This window comes from Alternaria incomplexa, assembly GCF_024043165.1.
Source record: "Alternaria incomplexa strain BMP 0042 chromosome Unknown scaffold_10, whole genome shotgun sequence".
Taxonomy (NCBI): domain Eukaryota; kingdom Fungi; phylum Ascomycota; class Dothideomycetes; order Pleosporales; family Pleosporaceae; genus Alternaria; species Alternaria incomplexa.
Genome location: NW_026249859.1, coordinates 370,819 through 388,893, shown reverse-complemented (window position 1 = coordinate 388,893; position 18,075 = coordinate 370,819). Strand labels below are relative to the sequence as shown.

General features: G+C 53.7%; 4 protein-coding genes across 4 annotated transcripts; 2 read left to right on the top strand and 2 right to left on the bottom strand.

Annotated features, from left to right (window-relative positions):
- Positions 1 to 49: 49 nt before the first annotated feature.
- Positions 50 to 3,520, bottom strand: J4E90_007009 (uncharacterized protein; the record flags this gene model as incomplete). The annotated part of the gene is made up of 4 exons (XM_051436551.1): positions 50 to 680; positions 768 to 876; positions 950 to 3,391; positions 3,439 to 3,520. The coding sequence occupies 4 exons, from the start codon at positions 3,518 to 3,520 to the stop codon at positions 50 to 52; spliced, it is 3,264 nt and encodes a 1,087-aa protein (XP_051289297.1).
- Positions 3,521 to 5,196: 1,676 nt separating this feature from the next.
- Positions 5,197 to 7,497, bottom strand: J4E90_007008 (uncharacterized protein; the record flags this gene model as incomplete). The annotated part of the gene is made up of 1 exon (XM_051436550.1): positions 5,197 to 7,497. The coding sequence occupies one exon, from the start codon at positions 7,495 to 7,497 to the stop codon at positions 5,197 to 5,199; it is 2,301 nt and encodes a 766-aa protein (XP_051289296.1).
- Positions 7,498 to 10,805: 3,308 nt separating this feature from the next.
- J4E90_007007 (uncharacterized protein) lies at positions 10,806 to 11,846 on the top strand (the record flags this gene model as incomplete). The annotated part of the gene is made up of 1 exon (XM_051436549.1): positions 10,806 to 11,846. The coding sequence occupies one exon, from the start codon at positions 10,806 to 10,808 to the stop codon at positions 11,844 to 11,846; it is 1,041 nt and encodes a 346-aa protein (XP_051289295.1).
- A 4,795-nt stretch (positions 11,847 to 16,641) lies between these two features.
- J4E90_007006 (uncharacterized protein) lies at positions 16,642 to 17,454 on the top strand (the record flags this gene model as incomplete). The annotated part of the gene is made up of 1 exon (XM_051436548.1): positions 16,642 to 17,454. The coding sequence occupies one exon, from the start codon at positions 16,642 to 16,644 to the stop codon at positions 17,452 to 17,454; it is 813 nt and encodes a 270-aa protein (XP_051289294.1).
- Positions 17,455 to 18,075: the final 621 nt, after the last annotated feature.

Here is an 18,075-nt window from a genome sequence, read left to right as displayed (position 1 = left end):
TAACGACAACCTCTTCTGGGCTATACTATACCACACGACAAGACCAAACCTACCGCCACCCCGCACCCCCCGTCCTCCTCCCCGTACTCCCTCCAAACCCACCACCACCACCAACACCAACACCCCCCCTAGCACACCCACTATGCACAACCCCATTATCCGGAAACACCCTAATCGCACTCCCCCCAAACCTCTTATGACAAACCGCACAATGCCTCTCCTCATCAATCACCACCCTCCTGTTCAACCCGCCCGGCACCAACCTGCCATACGCATCCCTCTTCTCCTCGCCCCCCAACAGCACCGCCGCCTCCACACACACCTTCTCCACGCCCCTCAACCTCGCTGTGATCCTCTCTTCATTCAACAGCGAATTCGCATTCCGGATTCTCCCGAAGAAATAAGATTCTAGGTCCTTAACGGGGAGAGAAGGGGGGATGAGATCGAGGGTCGTGGCGGCGGGGAGGCGGGCGCCGTGTTTTGACAGGAGGGATAAGGCCGGGGGCCAGTTTGGGGGGTGGGGGGGTGGGGGTTGGAGGTAGAGGGAGAGGAGGACGTGGTAGATTGAGAGGTCGGTGTCTTCGATTGTGCCGCGGGTTGTGAGGGGGGAGTGGGGGCGTGAGGGAGGGGAGGGGGAGGTGGTGGAGGTGGGGGGTGCGGTGTAGACTTGGTTGCAGTATCTGCGTGGTGTGATGTGTTAGTTGGTTGTTTCTTAAGAGTGGAGTGGTGGAGGGGAAGGGGAGTGGAAAGGAAAGGAAGGGACGTACTCCTCAGCTTTCTGGTAATCCTTCAACTGGAACACGTAAATCGCTAATGCCTGCTTGTGACTCCCCATTTTACTCAGCACAATAGCTCTCGCTTCGTAGTAATCCGGATCTGTACCTCTCGTTAGCAAAAACAACTCCATATTTCAACCTTCCCCTCATATCAGTATCAGTAACCAACATACCATTCGCAGGAAGCTGCTGAAACACCCTATACCGATTATACTGCGCATTCCCCTTTTTCAAAAACACCTCCAACCTCTCCTTCCAATCCCTCTTCTCCTCCTCACTCTCAAACTTTCCCTGTCCCTCCCCTTCCCCCTTGTCTCCTTTCAACCTCTCCAACAGCAAATCCACAAGCCTCTGGTGGAAATCCACATTCAGGTCATTCAGCTCCTCGATGATGTGTTCGAGATACCGAACCGCCAGTTTCAAATCAATGTTTTGCAGAAACTCGAGAACGCGGTCGCGAGGCAGGGTTTCGGCGTTTTCGGTGTCGGCGAGGAAGATTTCCATGCCGAGGTTGGGGTCGGTGCGGAGGGGCCATTCTGCGTATTCGAGGATGAGGTCGATGAGTTCGGGAGGTAAAGCCTGTAAATACCCCACCGTCCTTTGCGGTCCTTGCAGTGCAGGTGACACTTCTTCGTCGGCTTCGTTCTTGCCGAATTTCTCGAGTAGTTCTAGGGCCTGGCGATGCAGTTTCTTGCCGTGGAGGAAGTCGATTAGATCGGCGTAGCGACCTGTTTCGTAGAGCTTCTCTTGCACGACGTCTGGTTCGCAGAAGTTGGGGAGCCGGAAGAGGGAGCCGGCTACGCTGGGGTTGGCGATCATGTACGCGCGGAAGAGGGTTGTGTCGACGAGTTGAGCGACTTCGAGCAGTTTTGCTTTCCAATCGACGGGAGATTGGAGTGAGGATTGTTCGATGAAGATGTGGAAGGGTGGCTTTTCGGCTTCGAGTTGGCTGCCGCTAGGTGTGGGGAGGGGTTCTTTGAGGTTACCGTCCGTGTCGATGTAGCGCTTTATCTGGACGCGACATTGCGTGAGGAAAGACTGCAGAGCTCGAACAGAGTCTTTGAACTCTTTCTCCGCGGCCGCTTTGTCGGGCTGGAAGGGGTCGGTTGGCCTCTTCTTTACGCTCGCTGGTTCCATAGTATCGTCTTTGGCAGAGTTGGTGCGAATAGATGCAGCGTCTGAATCGACCTTTTTGTGGCCTCCAACTCCAAACCGGCCCATCATCGACCGCCCGATCGTAGCAACAGGAGCGGGTGTGCTTTCCTCCTGTTCTTTCGTTGGTTTCTCTCCATTTGCTTCTTCCTCATCCGCTACGCTTCCATCACCCTTGACGCTCTCCTCTGGTGCCAGGTTACCAGCGATAGACCTGGGGTACATTGCGATGACGCGCTCGGGCGGGGCCTTTGCGTCGACAAACAGCTCCATCGCCTCGCGATACTTCCTCCGGTCGAACAAGGCCTGCGCCTTCAGTATCTGTATCTCCCGCACCCTCTCCTCCTTGTCAAGAAGCAGAGTATCTTCCAGCATGTTGAGGAGACTGAGCGACTCGTCGTAACGCCCATGAGCGACCAGCTCATCAATCTGTGTCTCGTAGCTCTGCGCTCCCATGCGCCATATCGATCGATCGCTCGCGACGAGGAAACCCTTTCCGGCATGGGCTAAGCTGATATTCGGCTGCGGTACGTGGAGGAAGCTGACATTGGGCAGTGCGATTGTTTGTAGCAGGCTCAGGGTATCCGGATTCCTGACTTCCAGGCTGCCCTTCGAAGGGGGTAGCAGCGTGAGCATATATGGGTACGAATATGCGATGGTCTCGGGAGCGGAGTGCCAGGGTACTTGTCGCTTCTCGAGGACATTCCCGTCCGTATCGATGAACAGGCTGTTGACGTCTTTCGCCAACAGCATCTCGCCCTCTCCAAGTCGTGTCGCGAGCGGCTTCGGCACCCAACTACCCATGCCCATGTATCCCATGCCTGATGACGAAACAGCGCCGAAGCGTGCTCCGCCCTGACTCCCGTTCTCAGCCAACGCGCCTGGCTTGATGATGTCCTGCACCTCCTGCGTCTCGATGTTGACCATCACGAAGCCGGGGTCCATGCCAGCGACTATCTTGGTGCCTGTCGCCCATGTCAGGCTCTTGACGGACGCAATGAGCGAGATCTCCACCGCGTCGCCCGTCAGCTCCATGTCCTGCCATGTCCACAGTATGATCTTCCGCTTCACGGCGACAGCCAGGTGGCTCACGATGGACGGAATGCCAGTCGAGGGGTCCTTGACGATGTTGCTTGCCGCAGCGAACGTAGTCGCACCCCGTGTCTTCTCAAGCTTCTCCTGCAACTGGTACGTCTGAATGTCGTGGATCGAGACATAGTTGTCTGACAGCGAGACAAGGATATTCGCTTCCTTGATAATCGCCAGCTGTTGTATCGGGCGTCGGGAGAACTTCTCCTCTTCGCGTAGAAGGTCGGCGGGTCTGGCTTTTGGCGTGGCAGGCGCTTCGCTTTCGCCGTTCGGGTCGCCGTTCTGCTTGCGGTCGGCGTCTACATCCTCAATCTGGTCGTTTACGCGGTAGATGCGTAGGGCGCCTGTGTTCAAGCCTACGAGCACGCGGTCGCCTGGTTGTGTTAGTAAGCTGGGCAGATGCTGCAGGCTGGCGCTGTACCATATGCGAGGATGGACTCGATCTTCGACTTGTCGCGCTGCTTGAGCTCGACGATGGGTCGGGCGGTGAATGCAGACAGCATTGTGGCTATTGTATCGACTGCGACTTCATTTGGCCATGGTTATGTCGCTATGCGACGGTTACTGCAAGCTCCATGGGTGCCTGGGATGCGCCTTGAGCTCGGCGGTCATCGTCATTGCCGCGGAGCTTTGGCCAGGGTCCAGCCAGCCACGTGCAGCCACATCACTCTCGGACACTTGACTGCTCAACCAACAGATACAAGCAATCACTTTTCGAAGGCCAATGTCGAGATCGGATGCTTTGCATTGATAATCTATCTAATCTACTTAAGATGCTCGCCCGGTTAATAGGCATTTGAGCAAGATACAGAATGAGAGTGGGTGTTGCTGGTTGAGCAAGTGGGAAAACAACTTCAAACATGACTGTGCAGTAACAGGATAAGGGAGGATATTTGAAATTTCTACCGTTGGCCCGTCATGCGGCGGGACCATCTCTCCCTCATTTTTCACACCCACAGACACACCACTCGAGTGGGGTTCCTTCGGGCTATCCAGCAACCACCACCATCCCAGAAAAAGCGCCTGCAATAACAGGTCCCGGGCGCAAGCGCCTCCAGGATCAACTCAAGCGGCGGTTCTAAAGAAAGAACACAGCAGAAACCAACCCTTCATCCAGAGGGACGAGGATGCTTCCACCCGTACAAACAAACACAAAAATGTCGGCTTTCAACGTCAACATGTCTTCCTTATCTCTCCCAACGCGGCCCTCTCAGAAAGCACTGGAAGAAAGGAAAACAGGAGGAAAGCACAACGCTTGTTACCAATCAGCACATCAACCCCTCCTCTTGACCCCCAAACACGCAGCCACAAGCAACGGGTGCAAAGCATACAAAGCCAGAAGTGGGCTGGTGAGCCAAAACAGGAGTCGGAGGGGCGTGGCGAATGAGCGAGTCATATCCACATATTGCCGGTTCGTGTCCAGCAAACACAGCACTACCCCCGTTGCAGCCTCGAACCACAATCATCATGCACACCAAGAGGTCGCCTGTGCAGCGCGCCAAGCGGGCAAGCCACGGCGAGGCGGGGTGCGGCGGCGATGCAGCGTCGAGGTGTGGGAATGAAGGGCAAGGGAAACGGGGATGTAGGAGGGTTGGACAGAGGATCGGGCGTAAGGGACCTCGGGAACAGACATACTCAAGGAGATATACACAAAACCTCATCATTTGATGGAAAGACATCTGCAGACAAACACACAAGACATCTCTAGTAGCAAGGAGAGTAATGGAAAGTTACAAAAGTAGTTTGTCTGCAGAGCTTCGCTGTCAAACTTTTGGCGATGAGGGGATATCAATCCAACACGCACTCGCAAGAGAGAGCAGTAACACAAGACAAATAAACACAAAGAGAATTACATCGGGGTATATTGAGAAAAAGGCCAAAATGTAAGAATCAAAACACCGGCACATGCACAGCGGAGAAGCAAGCTTCATCAACGCGGTATGCATGTGCCCGAACCCCTTCCCCAGAGAGCGTGTTATCGCATCATCGTGAAAGGAAGGGGAAAAGAAAACTTCAAACGCAAGGTTCGGTCTGAGCAATTACGGCTCATCGCAGGTCGGTCAGGTTCGTAGGATTGTCTAGTAGTAAGACCAGTCGTTGGCCGGTTGACGCAGAAGGCAAGCCGAAAGGTCAGGTGGCTGGCGACTGGCATACAGATGTTTTCGACAGAATACGGATTTTAGATGAACGGGTTCTGCTGCTGTTTTTCCTGCGGATAGGGCGACTGAGTGTATTGATGGGGGTCGGAGAACGGACCGGAGCGGTCGTCGGCAGGTGAGGGATCAGCGAGCTGACCATGGCTGCTCGTGCGTAGATGCCCTGGGCGTGCGGAGTCGGTCACCGCGCGTAAGCCAACTCGGCCGACCTTCTCTGTTGCTGGCTCAATGTTGTCGCCAGATTCGAATGTAGAAAAAGGTCGGGGTACAAGCGTGTAAGGCGCTGCTTTATTCACGTTGTAGTCGTTGGGCACGTATTGCGGCGGCGCGGTGGTGGGGTAATCGGCGCTGGGCTTGGGCTCGCGGTCGAAAGCGGGATCGACGACATAGGGATTACGTCCGAGTTCTGGATCGTCACGGCGGAAGAGATGCGTCGAAGCGTAGACAAGGCCACCAAGGGCAATGAAGAGCCAAATGAGAATCAGGGCGGTGGAGATGAGCGCTTCGGTTTGAATGCCGCTCATCAGCTTGTCAATCACGCGTTCGACGGCTTCGGTGATCTCGTCCTTTGCTTTGCCGTTGGGGTCAGCGAGCAGTTGGTTGGCAGAGTCTGAGTTGCTTTGCTCAGCAAGGGCTCCAATAGATAGCGTATCGTTTGCAACGCCAGGGAAGTTGACGTGGGCGTGCTCTTGGACCCAAGTGAGGCCACTTTGGAAGCTGGCGATCTTCAGGCCGATCAGGCAGTTGAGAACTTCCTTGATCGGGTCGTAAAGTACAGTGCCACCGAACGTGTCGTTAAGCGTGGTGCTCATCTGATCCACAAACGAGTTGAGAGTGTCGTTGACTGCCGTCGTACTGGTGTTTACCCAGCCGAAGATGTCGTCGTTGATCGTGTTGTCCAAGTCAGCGACGGCGCCGTTAACGCCGTTAGACCATGACATGGACGCGTTGTTCATCGATTCAACGACTTTTCCGGCAAAGTCAGCGACTTGATCCGTGAGCTCTGGGGTCTTGTCTTCGATGGCCTTGAGCAAGAGATATTGGCAAAAGCATGCAAAAAGGCCAGCGATGCCCAGAGAGATCAAGAACATCATGGGAATGGAGGTGGCGTAGGCCCAGGCCCAGCGCATGACAGCTTGTCGACGAGCTGAGCCGAAGCGCCTGCCGAACCACAGGCCGATTCCAGAAGATGTTGGCCGGGACGCGAGATAAACGACGTCCATACCATCGTGGCCCTCGGCGAAGAGAGCAGCACGTTCTTGCATCTTCCGGTAGCGGCGCATCTCCATCCATGCCATCGGGACGCAAACAAGGATGGCGGCGACGATGAGCACACCGAGCGCGATCTTCCGTGCGTTGTAGGCCAGCTCGATCAGATCATCGAAGAACTCGTTGATCGAGTTGCCGTCGGAGCAGAAGCTTAGTGCTTCCTTCTGTGGCACGGGAAGAACTGTGCGGTCAAACTCGAAAGTGTCCATGCCGCGTATCAACTTCTTGACCTCTTCGAAAGGCAGGCGAATAATACCATCCGTAAAGTTTTGCACCTGTTCGAAGTTCGGAATGGAGTTGTTAAGCTTCTGGAGACCCTCTGCCATATCAGGAGGCATCTCCAGTGATTTGAGCTTCTTGATCTGGTCGTCCAGGTTAATTTCTGGCTTGTTGAATCCCGGGAGGTTGAAGTTGATCTTGTCCATGATGGAGTCGATGCCGTCGGAAACGGACTTGACGGCGTCGCCCATGTCTTCGGTGACAGACTCGATGGTTTCGTTGAGCTGCTTGTTGATAGCTTCGCCGATTTCCACAGCGGCGTGAAGGCTGCCGCTGACAGCGAGGGTGATAAGGCAGAGGTAGGTACTTGTCATCATGTGAATGACGAAGAGGATGATCTCTTCGACACCAGTGACGCTCATTTCGAGCATTTGCATGAGGCCACTGATTGCCTTCTCAACCCCAGAAGCTGTCATTTCGTTGACGCCCTTGGCCATGTAGTGGGGCATGGAGGCCATGGAGCTGCCGATGTTCTCGACTTGGGTGCAAGCACTGAGGGCTTCCCGACGTGCGGAAACGAGGCTTGCGTCGGTGCTTGCGATGGCGATGAGTAGTCGCACAAGGACTAGGAGCAGTAGAATCGTCCAGCGATTGATCCATATCTGTGAGAGCCTAGCTCGAAGGCCGAGGTATGGTTTGAAGTTTGGTGTCTGGTTTATTGTAGGTCGTGGTGCATCTTGCGATGGGTAGTAGTCTCGCATCTCATGACTATCGCCAGCGGACATAGATGGAGGCACAGGTGGAAAGAGTTGCTGTTGGTTCGCGGAGGAAGCCATGGCGAAGATGTATGGCTGTGAAACGTGGTCTGGCTGGCGTATTAGACTCTGAGGTTCAGGATCGATGATAAGCAGTAAACAAGTGCGGTCGTGGGAGTAGGCCAGCTAGGTCATGAATGTCTTCCAGAGACAAGGTAGCGACGTAGGAAAAAGTATTAGGCGAAGTATTGCAATGTGAAGACAATAGACAACAATAGGAAAACCCAACGCTCCGTACAATGCAATAGGAAAAGGTGGTAGTGAAGCAGCCAGGTGAAGAAGCCTGGAGTGGGGAAGACCGCTGTGAATATCTACTTCACAGCGACTAGGGTAAAATGACTGGAATACACGTACCGCGAGAGAGCGAGGACCAGTAGCAGGCCTCCCCACCAGGTACCAATGATACCTCGAGAAGAGGCCTGCACGACCAGAGAGTTTCAGCAGGGCATACACGATCGTGAGGCTCAAGTTAGAACAGGCAAATCTAGGAAAGGTGGTGGCCCGAATACGCGCCCGCAGAAGTGGAGCAAGCCACTCCCGACCAGTCAGGCCGATTTTTGGGAAAGGGCTCAAAACAAGACGCTAGAACAGATCGAACTGCCAGCGTCTGTTATTTTGGGCCAGGTTGTCCTCGAGTGGTTGTCGCAAGTCGAGCCGGGTGTCCTTTGTTCCACGGCTTGCGCTCGTTGGCGTGCGATATTCCCGCAGACGGTGGAGGAAGGCAGGCGCACGACCTCGTGACATCTGGGGTCGTCGCAGGATGGGGTTGTCGAGCGCAAGGGAACACGACCTCTGAACGTCGGTCGCTGGCAGAGGAGGTGCTCAAGGCGCGGAGAGATGCGCGACGCCGCCATTATGTAGCAACACGTCGCCGCACGGCTGTCCGAAGGCCTGTGGCGCCGTCATGCCTTGATTTCGCGTTTCTGCAGCTAGCGAAGACGTCATACCCAGTCTGGTCTTCTGCAGCTGTCAAGAGCCAACTTCACACCCAGAAATTCCATCAACAGCGCCGCCAGATGTTGCGCATTCGATGACTTCCAAAATAGAACGAGTGTCCAAGTCACGCGCCGTCATGCTTGACCGTGAAGATACCGTAGCCAGGAATCTGATCAATACGCCAAGTCGCATGCGTGGCTGCGGCGTAGCGCTGGTGTGGAGCCATGCGCCGCTCGCTCCTGCACGATGGCCTCTGTCCAATCAAGCCACATTCGCTAAGAAGGCTCAAACACGGCCCTGTCGTCCCAACTTCATCTCCTCCATCCCGTTTCCAAACATTCTTCTGCACTGCATCAACGCCAACGACGACTGCTGATGTCCAAGATCTTTCTGCATGGCCCTGCTGTACATGCTGTACATATTGATACGAGCCCTCTTGCTTACTGACTTGCCTTCCGCATCGCTCGTCCTTAAAACTTCATACCGCCACCACCATAGAGCTTACACAACGCCGATGTAGCCAACCATTCTTCCATAATGCCGCATCCTCTGTCATTTGTCTCATCCCGTGGAATGTTGCTGACATGTTGTTGAATGGCATGACTGAGTATCTCAATGTCCACTAGAATCTGCTCCACGATATGCATTACCTTGATGGATGTTGGTCTATATACTGCTGAGCCGCTGATGTTTATTTCTCTTCATAGTTACATGGTACGAAGACACTGCTCCGAGGTGCGACACGCCTCTGGATGAGATGACGATGCATAAGTCTTGCTAAGGTTGTCGTTGTCAACAACCTTCATCGGCAGTCACTTCCTCAAGTTGGACGCACTTGTCGTATTCCGAGCGCGCTTTCCCCATATCTCCTGCTGACCAAGACATATAACAGCAACTCATCTCTGAGCCTTCGACTTTCCTCCAAATCACCATCTCTTCGTCCGAACCCCTTTCGTCTATTGTTCACCGTCACCGTCTATGATTATCGTCCGCTTGCCTCTCCTTAATAGCGCTGGTCGCTACCTGTCGTTCGTTTCTCGCTTTCGCTGAGGACCGGAGAGTGGTGAGGTGAACACGAGCTTCCAGCACGTTCCGCGTCCACGATGAGCCCAGGCGTCGTTTTTGCAACTCGACCGTGCAGGCCGTGCTCAGTGATGAGAGACCTCACCTTACCCCACCAACTGCAAATTACCACTTGTTTACCCACTCCGCTTTGCCCACTCGCTCACTACACTCGCGCCATACTCGTTCCGGAACCTCTCAATTGCTCGCACTTTGCATTGCCCGACGTGACGTAACTTTATTAACCACTCGCAGTACATATCAGACCCCTTCGCTTTCGAATCGACCGCACTTGTTACCACCCGCCCGAATCGTCTCCTCTCGTCCTCTACTTTGTTATCAGTTTGGAGAGCGCACAGCTGAAGAGACCGCAATCGTTTTCCAATATTACCGCTCTCGCGACAGCGTACCGCATCCCCGTCCCCGCTCCGCTCAATACACCGCTGGTCGAGCAGGTGAACACGTACCTGAGCCCGGTGACCGATATCGCAGGCTACCGCTGAGAGTACAATAACTTCGATTACGCAGAAAGTACGCTCTTATTCTCACCTTCTATCATCGCTAGGCTGGACCTATGGCAACTAAGACATTTATTAGGCAACTTTCAGCGCTACAATAACACACACTTCTGTCAGCAAACCTCTTATACCCAAGAACTCCCCAAATAACCGACTCAACTTACCAACTACACTCATCGTAAGCTTGTTCATGTGAGCAATCAGGTCTGCCTCATTCGCTCACTTTGAGGTTCAGAACAAGCGCTCGGGTTCAACAACTTGGCGCCTCACTATCTCCCTAGGTATCTTGTAAACCCCGCACTTGCAAGGCCCAGATTCTCAGGTACGTGACAAACACATTGCATATCGATGCCGCGTTCTCCGAAACTTCGGGGCGGTGTCGACTCAGACCTTGTCTACTGGTCTCCCGCAGATGACCGAAGATTCTGCGCTATCTATCTCATCCGCGAACCAAGTGTTCGGGCAGCAAACTTGTATCGGCCACCATCGCGAAGGCGGTGACGCTGTCTCTTGACCCGAACCAGCGCACGTGTAGTGAATCTTTGCTAATAGAACTTCGTGTATAGTCGGAGTACCTAGATTGATCTAGTCTCTCGTAACCGCTTGGGCTCATACCATTACCACTCTTGGCTTTATCAGACCTACACTTTACAGTCTCAACACATCGCTGTTCTCTACCGCACCCACACATCACCTACACGCTACAGCCTCACGCAAAGTTGAATACCGTCGGCCTTTACCTCCAGGGTTTGAAACATTGCACAGCCTCAGCGCCTATCTTTCTTCCCACACCACCCCATCAGACATCGTTCAATGTCACCTTCTATGGTCGATCCTATCAAAGTCGTAACTGGGGACTCAGTCGCGACACCCAAGAAGGGCTTTGCACCAGAACTCCAGGATACCAAAGTCACATCTCCAACATCCGACTCTAGCGGCGATACCCTTCATGACGAGAGCTCCGACGTCCGCTCCAGTGGCGATGGTCTTGAGACTCCCAATAGCCCTGTCAGCCCAGAGAACCTCAACTTCAACGGTTTGGCCATCAGCGGCGGTGGTGTTGATCTCCGCACGAGCACCGTAGACCGCTACACTAACCCTTATCAGCGCGGACAGAAGCAACACAACGAGCCGAGTGTCTATAGCCCTTCTGGTCGTGGTTTCGGTAGCAACAGTCGGTTCGGAGCTGGCTACAACGGTCGAGGAGGTGGTGGTGCGGGTGGTTACCGTAACTCCCGTACATGGATGTCCCCCGACGCACAGGTCCAGCAAGAGTTCCTCATGATTCGCAATGCAATGCGCCGACTCTTCAAGAACTCTGAGGTCTCAAAGTGGAAGTTGAGCGACTATGTTGCTCACAAAGAGGCCATGCTAGCATCGCAGGCGAACAAGCTCGCAAACCAGGTCAAGAGCAAGGAAGACGCCCGTTTCATATCCTCCCCCATCTCCTCTGACGTCCAGAAGACACTCACTAGGTGCGGTCTAGAAGGCAACTTTGAAGAGATCGGAAACTACGGCCGCGCTCTAGGTGAGCAAACCATCTGGTGCAACGACTGGGAGAACGGCAAGGACGAGATCGCTCCGTGGCCTTCAATGGCTGAAATGAAGTGGGAAGGCGATGACCGAGCCAAGACAGGTGTTGGTCGCTTCCTTCCCCTTCCCCGCGAGGAGGGTCCTCCGGGTCTCATGTGGAACCAGCTCCCCGCCATCGAGCAGTACCCCATGGACCAAGTCTGCAAGATCCCCACCATGGAAGACGTCTACCTCCCTGTGGACTACCATATCGAGCCAGACCACGAGTACCTCTGGAACAAGGGCCTGGAGAAGGAGATGGACGACTTCCTAGAGTCGTAACAATCTCCTCCCATGCACAAAGCCTCACACTATGATAATCACGCTTCGACATCACGGTCTGCAGATCAGCTTTCACCTTTGGAGTACTTCCGGTTTCGCATCGATTTGGCGCACGTCCAGCTTCCAACCAATGTGACTATTAGCTACTACAACTGTCACCGAGCTATCTGTGGCCGAGTCGATCTCCTTTCCGGTGGAGTACCGGTTGTTAACTTTATGTTCTGGGCCTTGGCTTCCTTTGGAGTTATTGGCTTCCTTTGGAGTTATTCGCGTCCTTGGGATTTGGAGTTACGACACATAGACGAATCGGCACGAATCGACTCATGCACACAGCCGACGATTACGACGACACAGCACAAAGCCCCCACTTCACTCTTTGATACCCTGGCTGTCATGACTTGCGTTGTTGGCTTCTGGTCTAACTGGAAGGCAACTCTGGATCACGCGTCATGGACTCGTGTGCACTGCTTGCGTTGAAATTTTTCTTTATCAAATTACGACAAAATGGAGAGTCTTTGGGAGGATGCAGCGGAATTGATATTGGGCATCAGAGCCGGATGCGTTCGGTTTCATTGCGTTGGTGCGTTCTTGCGATAACATATCCTAGTTACTCTCCTCCAAAAAAAAAGTGCTTTACACTTCTGCTTCCTGCCGCTTCATCAAGTGAAGCCGTGACTGACATACTCGCCCCCAACTTCGGCGTCGTTAGGAATTGCCGCAATGGCTCTTATTGCTGCTACCCAATCCTGCCAGCGCTTCCGCCTAGACCTCTTCTTCAGTCCAAATGCTTCACCCCGCTCGCTGTTCGTAACGCCGACAGACCGCGGGGAGCGGTAGTACCGGTAGCTTGTTGTCCCGGTGATGATTATTGCTTCGCATGCCATTGGCCTTCGCATCCTCGTGGCAGATTTGAGTGACTTCACATGTCACCGCCTGACCGGAGAAGACCAACGCTCCCCGAAGGCCGCGTACTCGCGATATTGGGAGGACTGTTTTAGTCGATAATGAGCAAATTTGACGGATAGGCTACCGCCATGGGCCACGTATCCTGGCATTATCAGATAGACGTGGACGGCGAGACTATGTACCCGATGGTACGGTGATGATGACAACCGCCGTTGACAAGGCGGCAGCTTTGGGATCGGACATGCTGCTGATATGCGTGTTCGATCTTGAGGTGAAGTTTATCGTCCTGATATCGGCGCCGTATATATGACAATTGACGCGTGATTTGCGAAAGAGAGGAACCAGGGAACGTGTATTCGAATAACCGGACGATCTCGCATACTTGATATACGAGCCACCAAGCTTCTTACTCAGGTGACCCTCTCCTGCTCTATCCTGTGATACCCCAATCAAGACCGCACCATAGCGCCACAAGCAGTAGATACGCCCGATCGGGTGCCTTACCGCGAGGCGTCCATCATCCACTAACCCAAAGCGGCAGGGTTCACGCTTCCTTGACAACACATCACCGCATTTCACCAGCGTGCAGGAAGTCGTTATCACGGGTCATCATTGCGCCGTGTACAGTACCACCTTAGATCTCGCTTACAAGCTCACAGGTCACGGCTAATACCACGATCGTGACAACCTTGGAAAGGGTCGGTTCGCGAAAATGTATCTTCAGGTCTACACTTTACCAACTCCCCCCTCCCCTTCCCAGCCCTGTCTCAGACCCCATCTATTACCTCCTCCCCATCCAAATCCTTAGTCATATGCAAAATCCGAATCCCCTCCCCATTCGGACACGTTACCACATCCACCCTCCCACTCCTCACATACCCACACCTCTCATACAACTGCACTCCACTAAGCGTCGCCCCCATTTCCAGCCTCTTAAACCCGTCCGTCTCACCCAACTTCCCTTCTTTCGCCCTCGCCTCACAATACCGCATCATCATCGTGCCCAGGCCTTTCCGCGCATACTGCGGACTCGTGAAGATTGCTCGTATGCTCGCGCGGTCAACAGCTGGATCGCGTTTTTCTGGCATGCGCAGGGGAGAGGGCGCAGAGTCCCCGCCGTACAGTGTTTTGCGGAAGGACCAGCCGCCGCAGGCACAGATTGTGAGGGGTGCGTTGAGGGGGTGGAGGATGTAGTATGTTCTGTTTGCGAGATCATCAACTTTACTACTCTTACATTCTTCCCCTTCCACTACCAACTACCAAGTTTTCCGGATCTGGTCGTCGGCAATGTGGAGAAGAGGGGTACATATCCCCCTTCCCCTTCCGCAAATGGATAATGCTTGATGACAGTTGATGACGGACGCCTTATTCTTATTGATTTATTGGTTGGAATTATACGTACTGGTCTTTGATGAGAACGGAATCTGGACCGAAGAGGTAGCCTATTGAGCCGTCGAGTTCGGCGTCTGTGTAGTATCCTTTTCCCAAGCTGCGGAGTGAGGATGCGATCATGGATTGCAGGGAGGGTATGTCGGCGGGGGTTGCGGGGCGGAAGGTGTATTGGTGGGTTGCTTCTTGGGCTTTTGCTGAGGCGACGGGGTCGTGCATTTTGAATTTGGGGATGAGTGCTCTGTGTCTTTATGGGTGCTTAACGGGGGTTGTATAGGTCTTTTGCTGCGTAGATGTATCTTTCTTGGTTGTTGGTACATTTCGCCCAATCATACGTTATCGTTATCGCGAGGCTTGGGAGTGGGATGCTTTCCGACGGAAATCATCCCTGTTCCGCAAGGTTGGTTGCTTCGTATCAACCTTGAAATCATTCCGAAGTCACTATGGCGCGTCTTTCTTTCCACAGGTTATACGTACGAGTCGTAAAGGTGTATGTTCCTCGCCGTCAAGGCGCATCGCACAAGGTTTGCCGGACGGCGCGCTTTGACCACCGCGCGCCGGTTGATGTCGTTATTCTAACTTTCCGCCTCTGGCACCCACGTGGCACCATCGTCTTCCTCCAACAACCTTCTTTACAACAACTCTCGAATGACTCCAACCCCCGACACTGACCGCAATAGACCTGATAACGAAGATTGTGCAATGTCAATGTTGACCCGGCTCCAGGCCCAGAGTGAGTAACGGCGCCCCTCACTTAGCGAGATGAACAGTCTGGAAAAGCGAACGCGAGCATCGACATGTTCATCACAATCAATGCCGTTTTCCCTCCGAGTCATATTGCCAGAAGCTCAGGGTTGGAGCGATTCAGCGACTCAGCATCTCAACGGTAAATACCAGACGTGAGGTTGAAACGATCGCGCCTTCCTTGCGAGTCATCCTGCGCGGGCAGGTGATGCGGATGAATGGGGTTGCAGAAAGATCATGGAAGCATCGATCGCAAGATCCAGGATCCTCAACAACGGCAACACCTTGCAGTGGCTGATGCTGTACCTGCTTCTTTTGCTCCCAAGAACTGTTCGTTTTTGGCGTCCGCAGGATGAAGCAGGGTATAGAGTCGTGGACCAAGGGTGTTGCGATGGCTAGCACCCTTTGGACAGATTGCATCAACATCGCCTGAAGCACCCTGACAGTCGATTGCCGCAGGTGGAAGCAAGCTCGTCTTACATGCCCAGTCTGCCAGTATCGCACACACTAAACACATCCATCTATTGGAGTACCTTTGCGAAGAGATTTTCAACGTCACCAGACGTCGCAGTCAAAGGCAAGAAGGCATGGCTTCCATGTGCGGCGCATGCCGCTCACAACGGTCAAGTTGCGATGCTGGTGTTGCCAGCGTTTGGCCATCTTTGGTGCGCTTGCTTTTTGTATCACGTTGGGTGTTGAAACAGCTAAGAGCGTCAGGCGAATTTAAAATAGCACACGGTCCATAACGGGACGCTCCCGTGACGTCGATCAGCCCTATACCAGCAACGGCAGCATATATGCGAAAGCTTATTTGCGTTTGGAAGCGTTCTTGACAACGAACAGGAACTTCGCTATATGCAAAACCGCAGTATCATGCAGAAATACCTACATTCGCAGACGGTCCAATCGCATCTTATGTCGAGAGTTTTCCTCGCATTGCTTGCGATGAAGTCATTCCGCCTTTTCGAGACAGCCGTTTTCTTGTCAGCTCAACCTCCTACACTGACAGCTCGGAGACGGACGTCACTATGGCCAATGATTCTCAGCAGAGTTCACAGCGTACCGAGGCACGGCAGGCACGTTGCGGACGCACTAGGAACATCCTCGCGTGGGGCACTGCCCTGTAGCAAGATCAGCCGGGGTGACTAAAAAGTAAAGTCCAAGCGCATGAATGATGATAGTGCTTTTTCGGTAGTCGGATCACCTGAAGGTCCTGAGTGGTTGACCGTACAGGTTGTTCGAGTCGAGGAGGCTCGAAGTGGGGCTGGTATTCCTCCGTACCCCATCTCCACCATGACTCTCATGAGAACTCAACCTACTTGGCAGTACTTGGTAGCAGTCGCATGACTGGGGCTTGTTGTCCTTGCAATACACCGATGCAGAGTTGGCCAATCCAGTGTCGAGTCGACGAACACCCTCCTCGGCTGCGATCTTAGTTACCGGTTGTTTCCACTTCATCGATGAGCCCACTGATACCTTGGCGGTGCCTGGCACTATGCCCTGTCTTCTCGACTTGATCGTCGTCATGGGTAGATTGAGCTTGGCCATATGCCTGGCCGAACATCTTGGGATTATAAGAAGGTAGGACGCCGGCTTCAGTTGGAGATCATCATCAGTCAACACTGTCATCAACACTACAGTTCACAGGCCCGGTGCTTACATTCGCTCCTACCTTTTTCGCTTCTTCTCTATCTTCTTGTCAATAGCAGATTCAACTTTCATCCCACTTCCCCCTATTCATCCACCAGTCAACACCATGTACGCCAAATCCGTCCTCATCGCCGCCCTTGCCGGCTTCGCTTCCGCCAGCCCCATCGAAGTCGAGAGCCGCCAGCTCTTTGGTGGTGGAATCGGCGGCACAGGATCCAGCTCGAGCGAGTTCAGCCGCGGCGGCTGCAAAGACGTCCTCTTCGCCTTTGCCCGTGGCTCCACGGAGATCGGCAACATGGGAACAGTCGTCGGACCGCCCACCTCGAACGGCCTCAAGAAAGAATTCGGAGCCGACGCCGTCGCGACCGAGGGAATCCCCTACGCCGCCTCCATCGGCACCAACGTCCTCCCCGGCGGCACCGACACACGCTCCAAGAACATGATGGCCGACACCCTCAACAGCATGGCGCAGAAATGCCCCGACTCCGTCATCGTCGCTTCAGGCTACTCCCAAGGCGCAGCCGTCTGCCACCGCGCCATTGAAGGCCTCGACCCCGCCGTCATGCAGCAAATCGCCGGTGTCGTCACTTACGGCGACACCCAGAAGCTGCAGGACAGGGACCAGATCCCTAACTTCCCCAAGGAGAAGGTCAAGATCATTTGCCAGCCTGGCGATGCTGTTTGCCTCGGTACGCTGAGCGTGCTGCCTGCGCACTTGACATATGGTGTCCGCGCGGATGAGGGCGTGGCTTTCCTTGTGCAGCAGATTAAGGGTGTGCAGGCGAAGATCAAGGCGAGGAATGCGAAGAGGGAGGCGGAGCAGATGGCTGGAGACGCTGAGTTGCAGGCGCAGGCTGCAAAGATGGACGCTGAGATGCAGGAGGCGATTAAGCAGGCTGCTCAGGAGATTGAGGCTTAAGCGTTGATTTGGGGATTGACTTGATGGGATTTGGGGCTGGATACATGTGTGGCTGGATCACTTGGGGGATTTTTTATGACCTTCTTTACTTTCTTTTATCTTTTCTTCTTGGATTGTAGTGTTATCTTACGAATTTGATTGGATTGGGCCCAGATATATTGGACATCTTGCGTTTGTGCTGAGTGACGTCTTTGTGAAATTGGCGATAAGAGAGCGCATCATACCTAGGTAGCGATGGGTCATACCAGACCTAAACACATTCTTGGTGACACACCCACATTTGCGTGTATACCCACCTGATTAAATACCATAATGAATATTAGCAATCCGAAGAAACCGGAAGATGGGAAGAAAATGAGTGTGAGTTGACTCTTACGGCTGATCGTCAACTAGACTGTGTCCCAGATAGGTAAGTTACGATAAGGTGTTGATTGTGGCACCGTCGCTTGCCCCGACTGCCCCGAATGCTCCCCGCTGACTGCCCCGCTTTGATAAATCGCCGCAACGACTCAGGCTTCAGCCACCATTCTGACGAGAAGGCGACACAAGCGACAACTCTTGATGCGTGGAAGTTTCATTGCGTCTTTTTCCCTTTCAGAATTCTCTTTACCATGAGTTTGT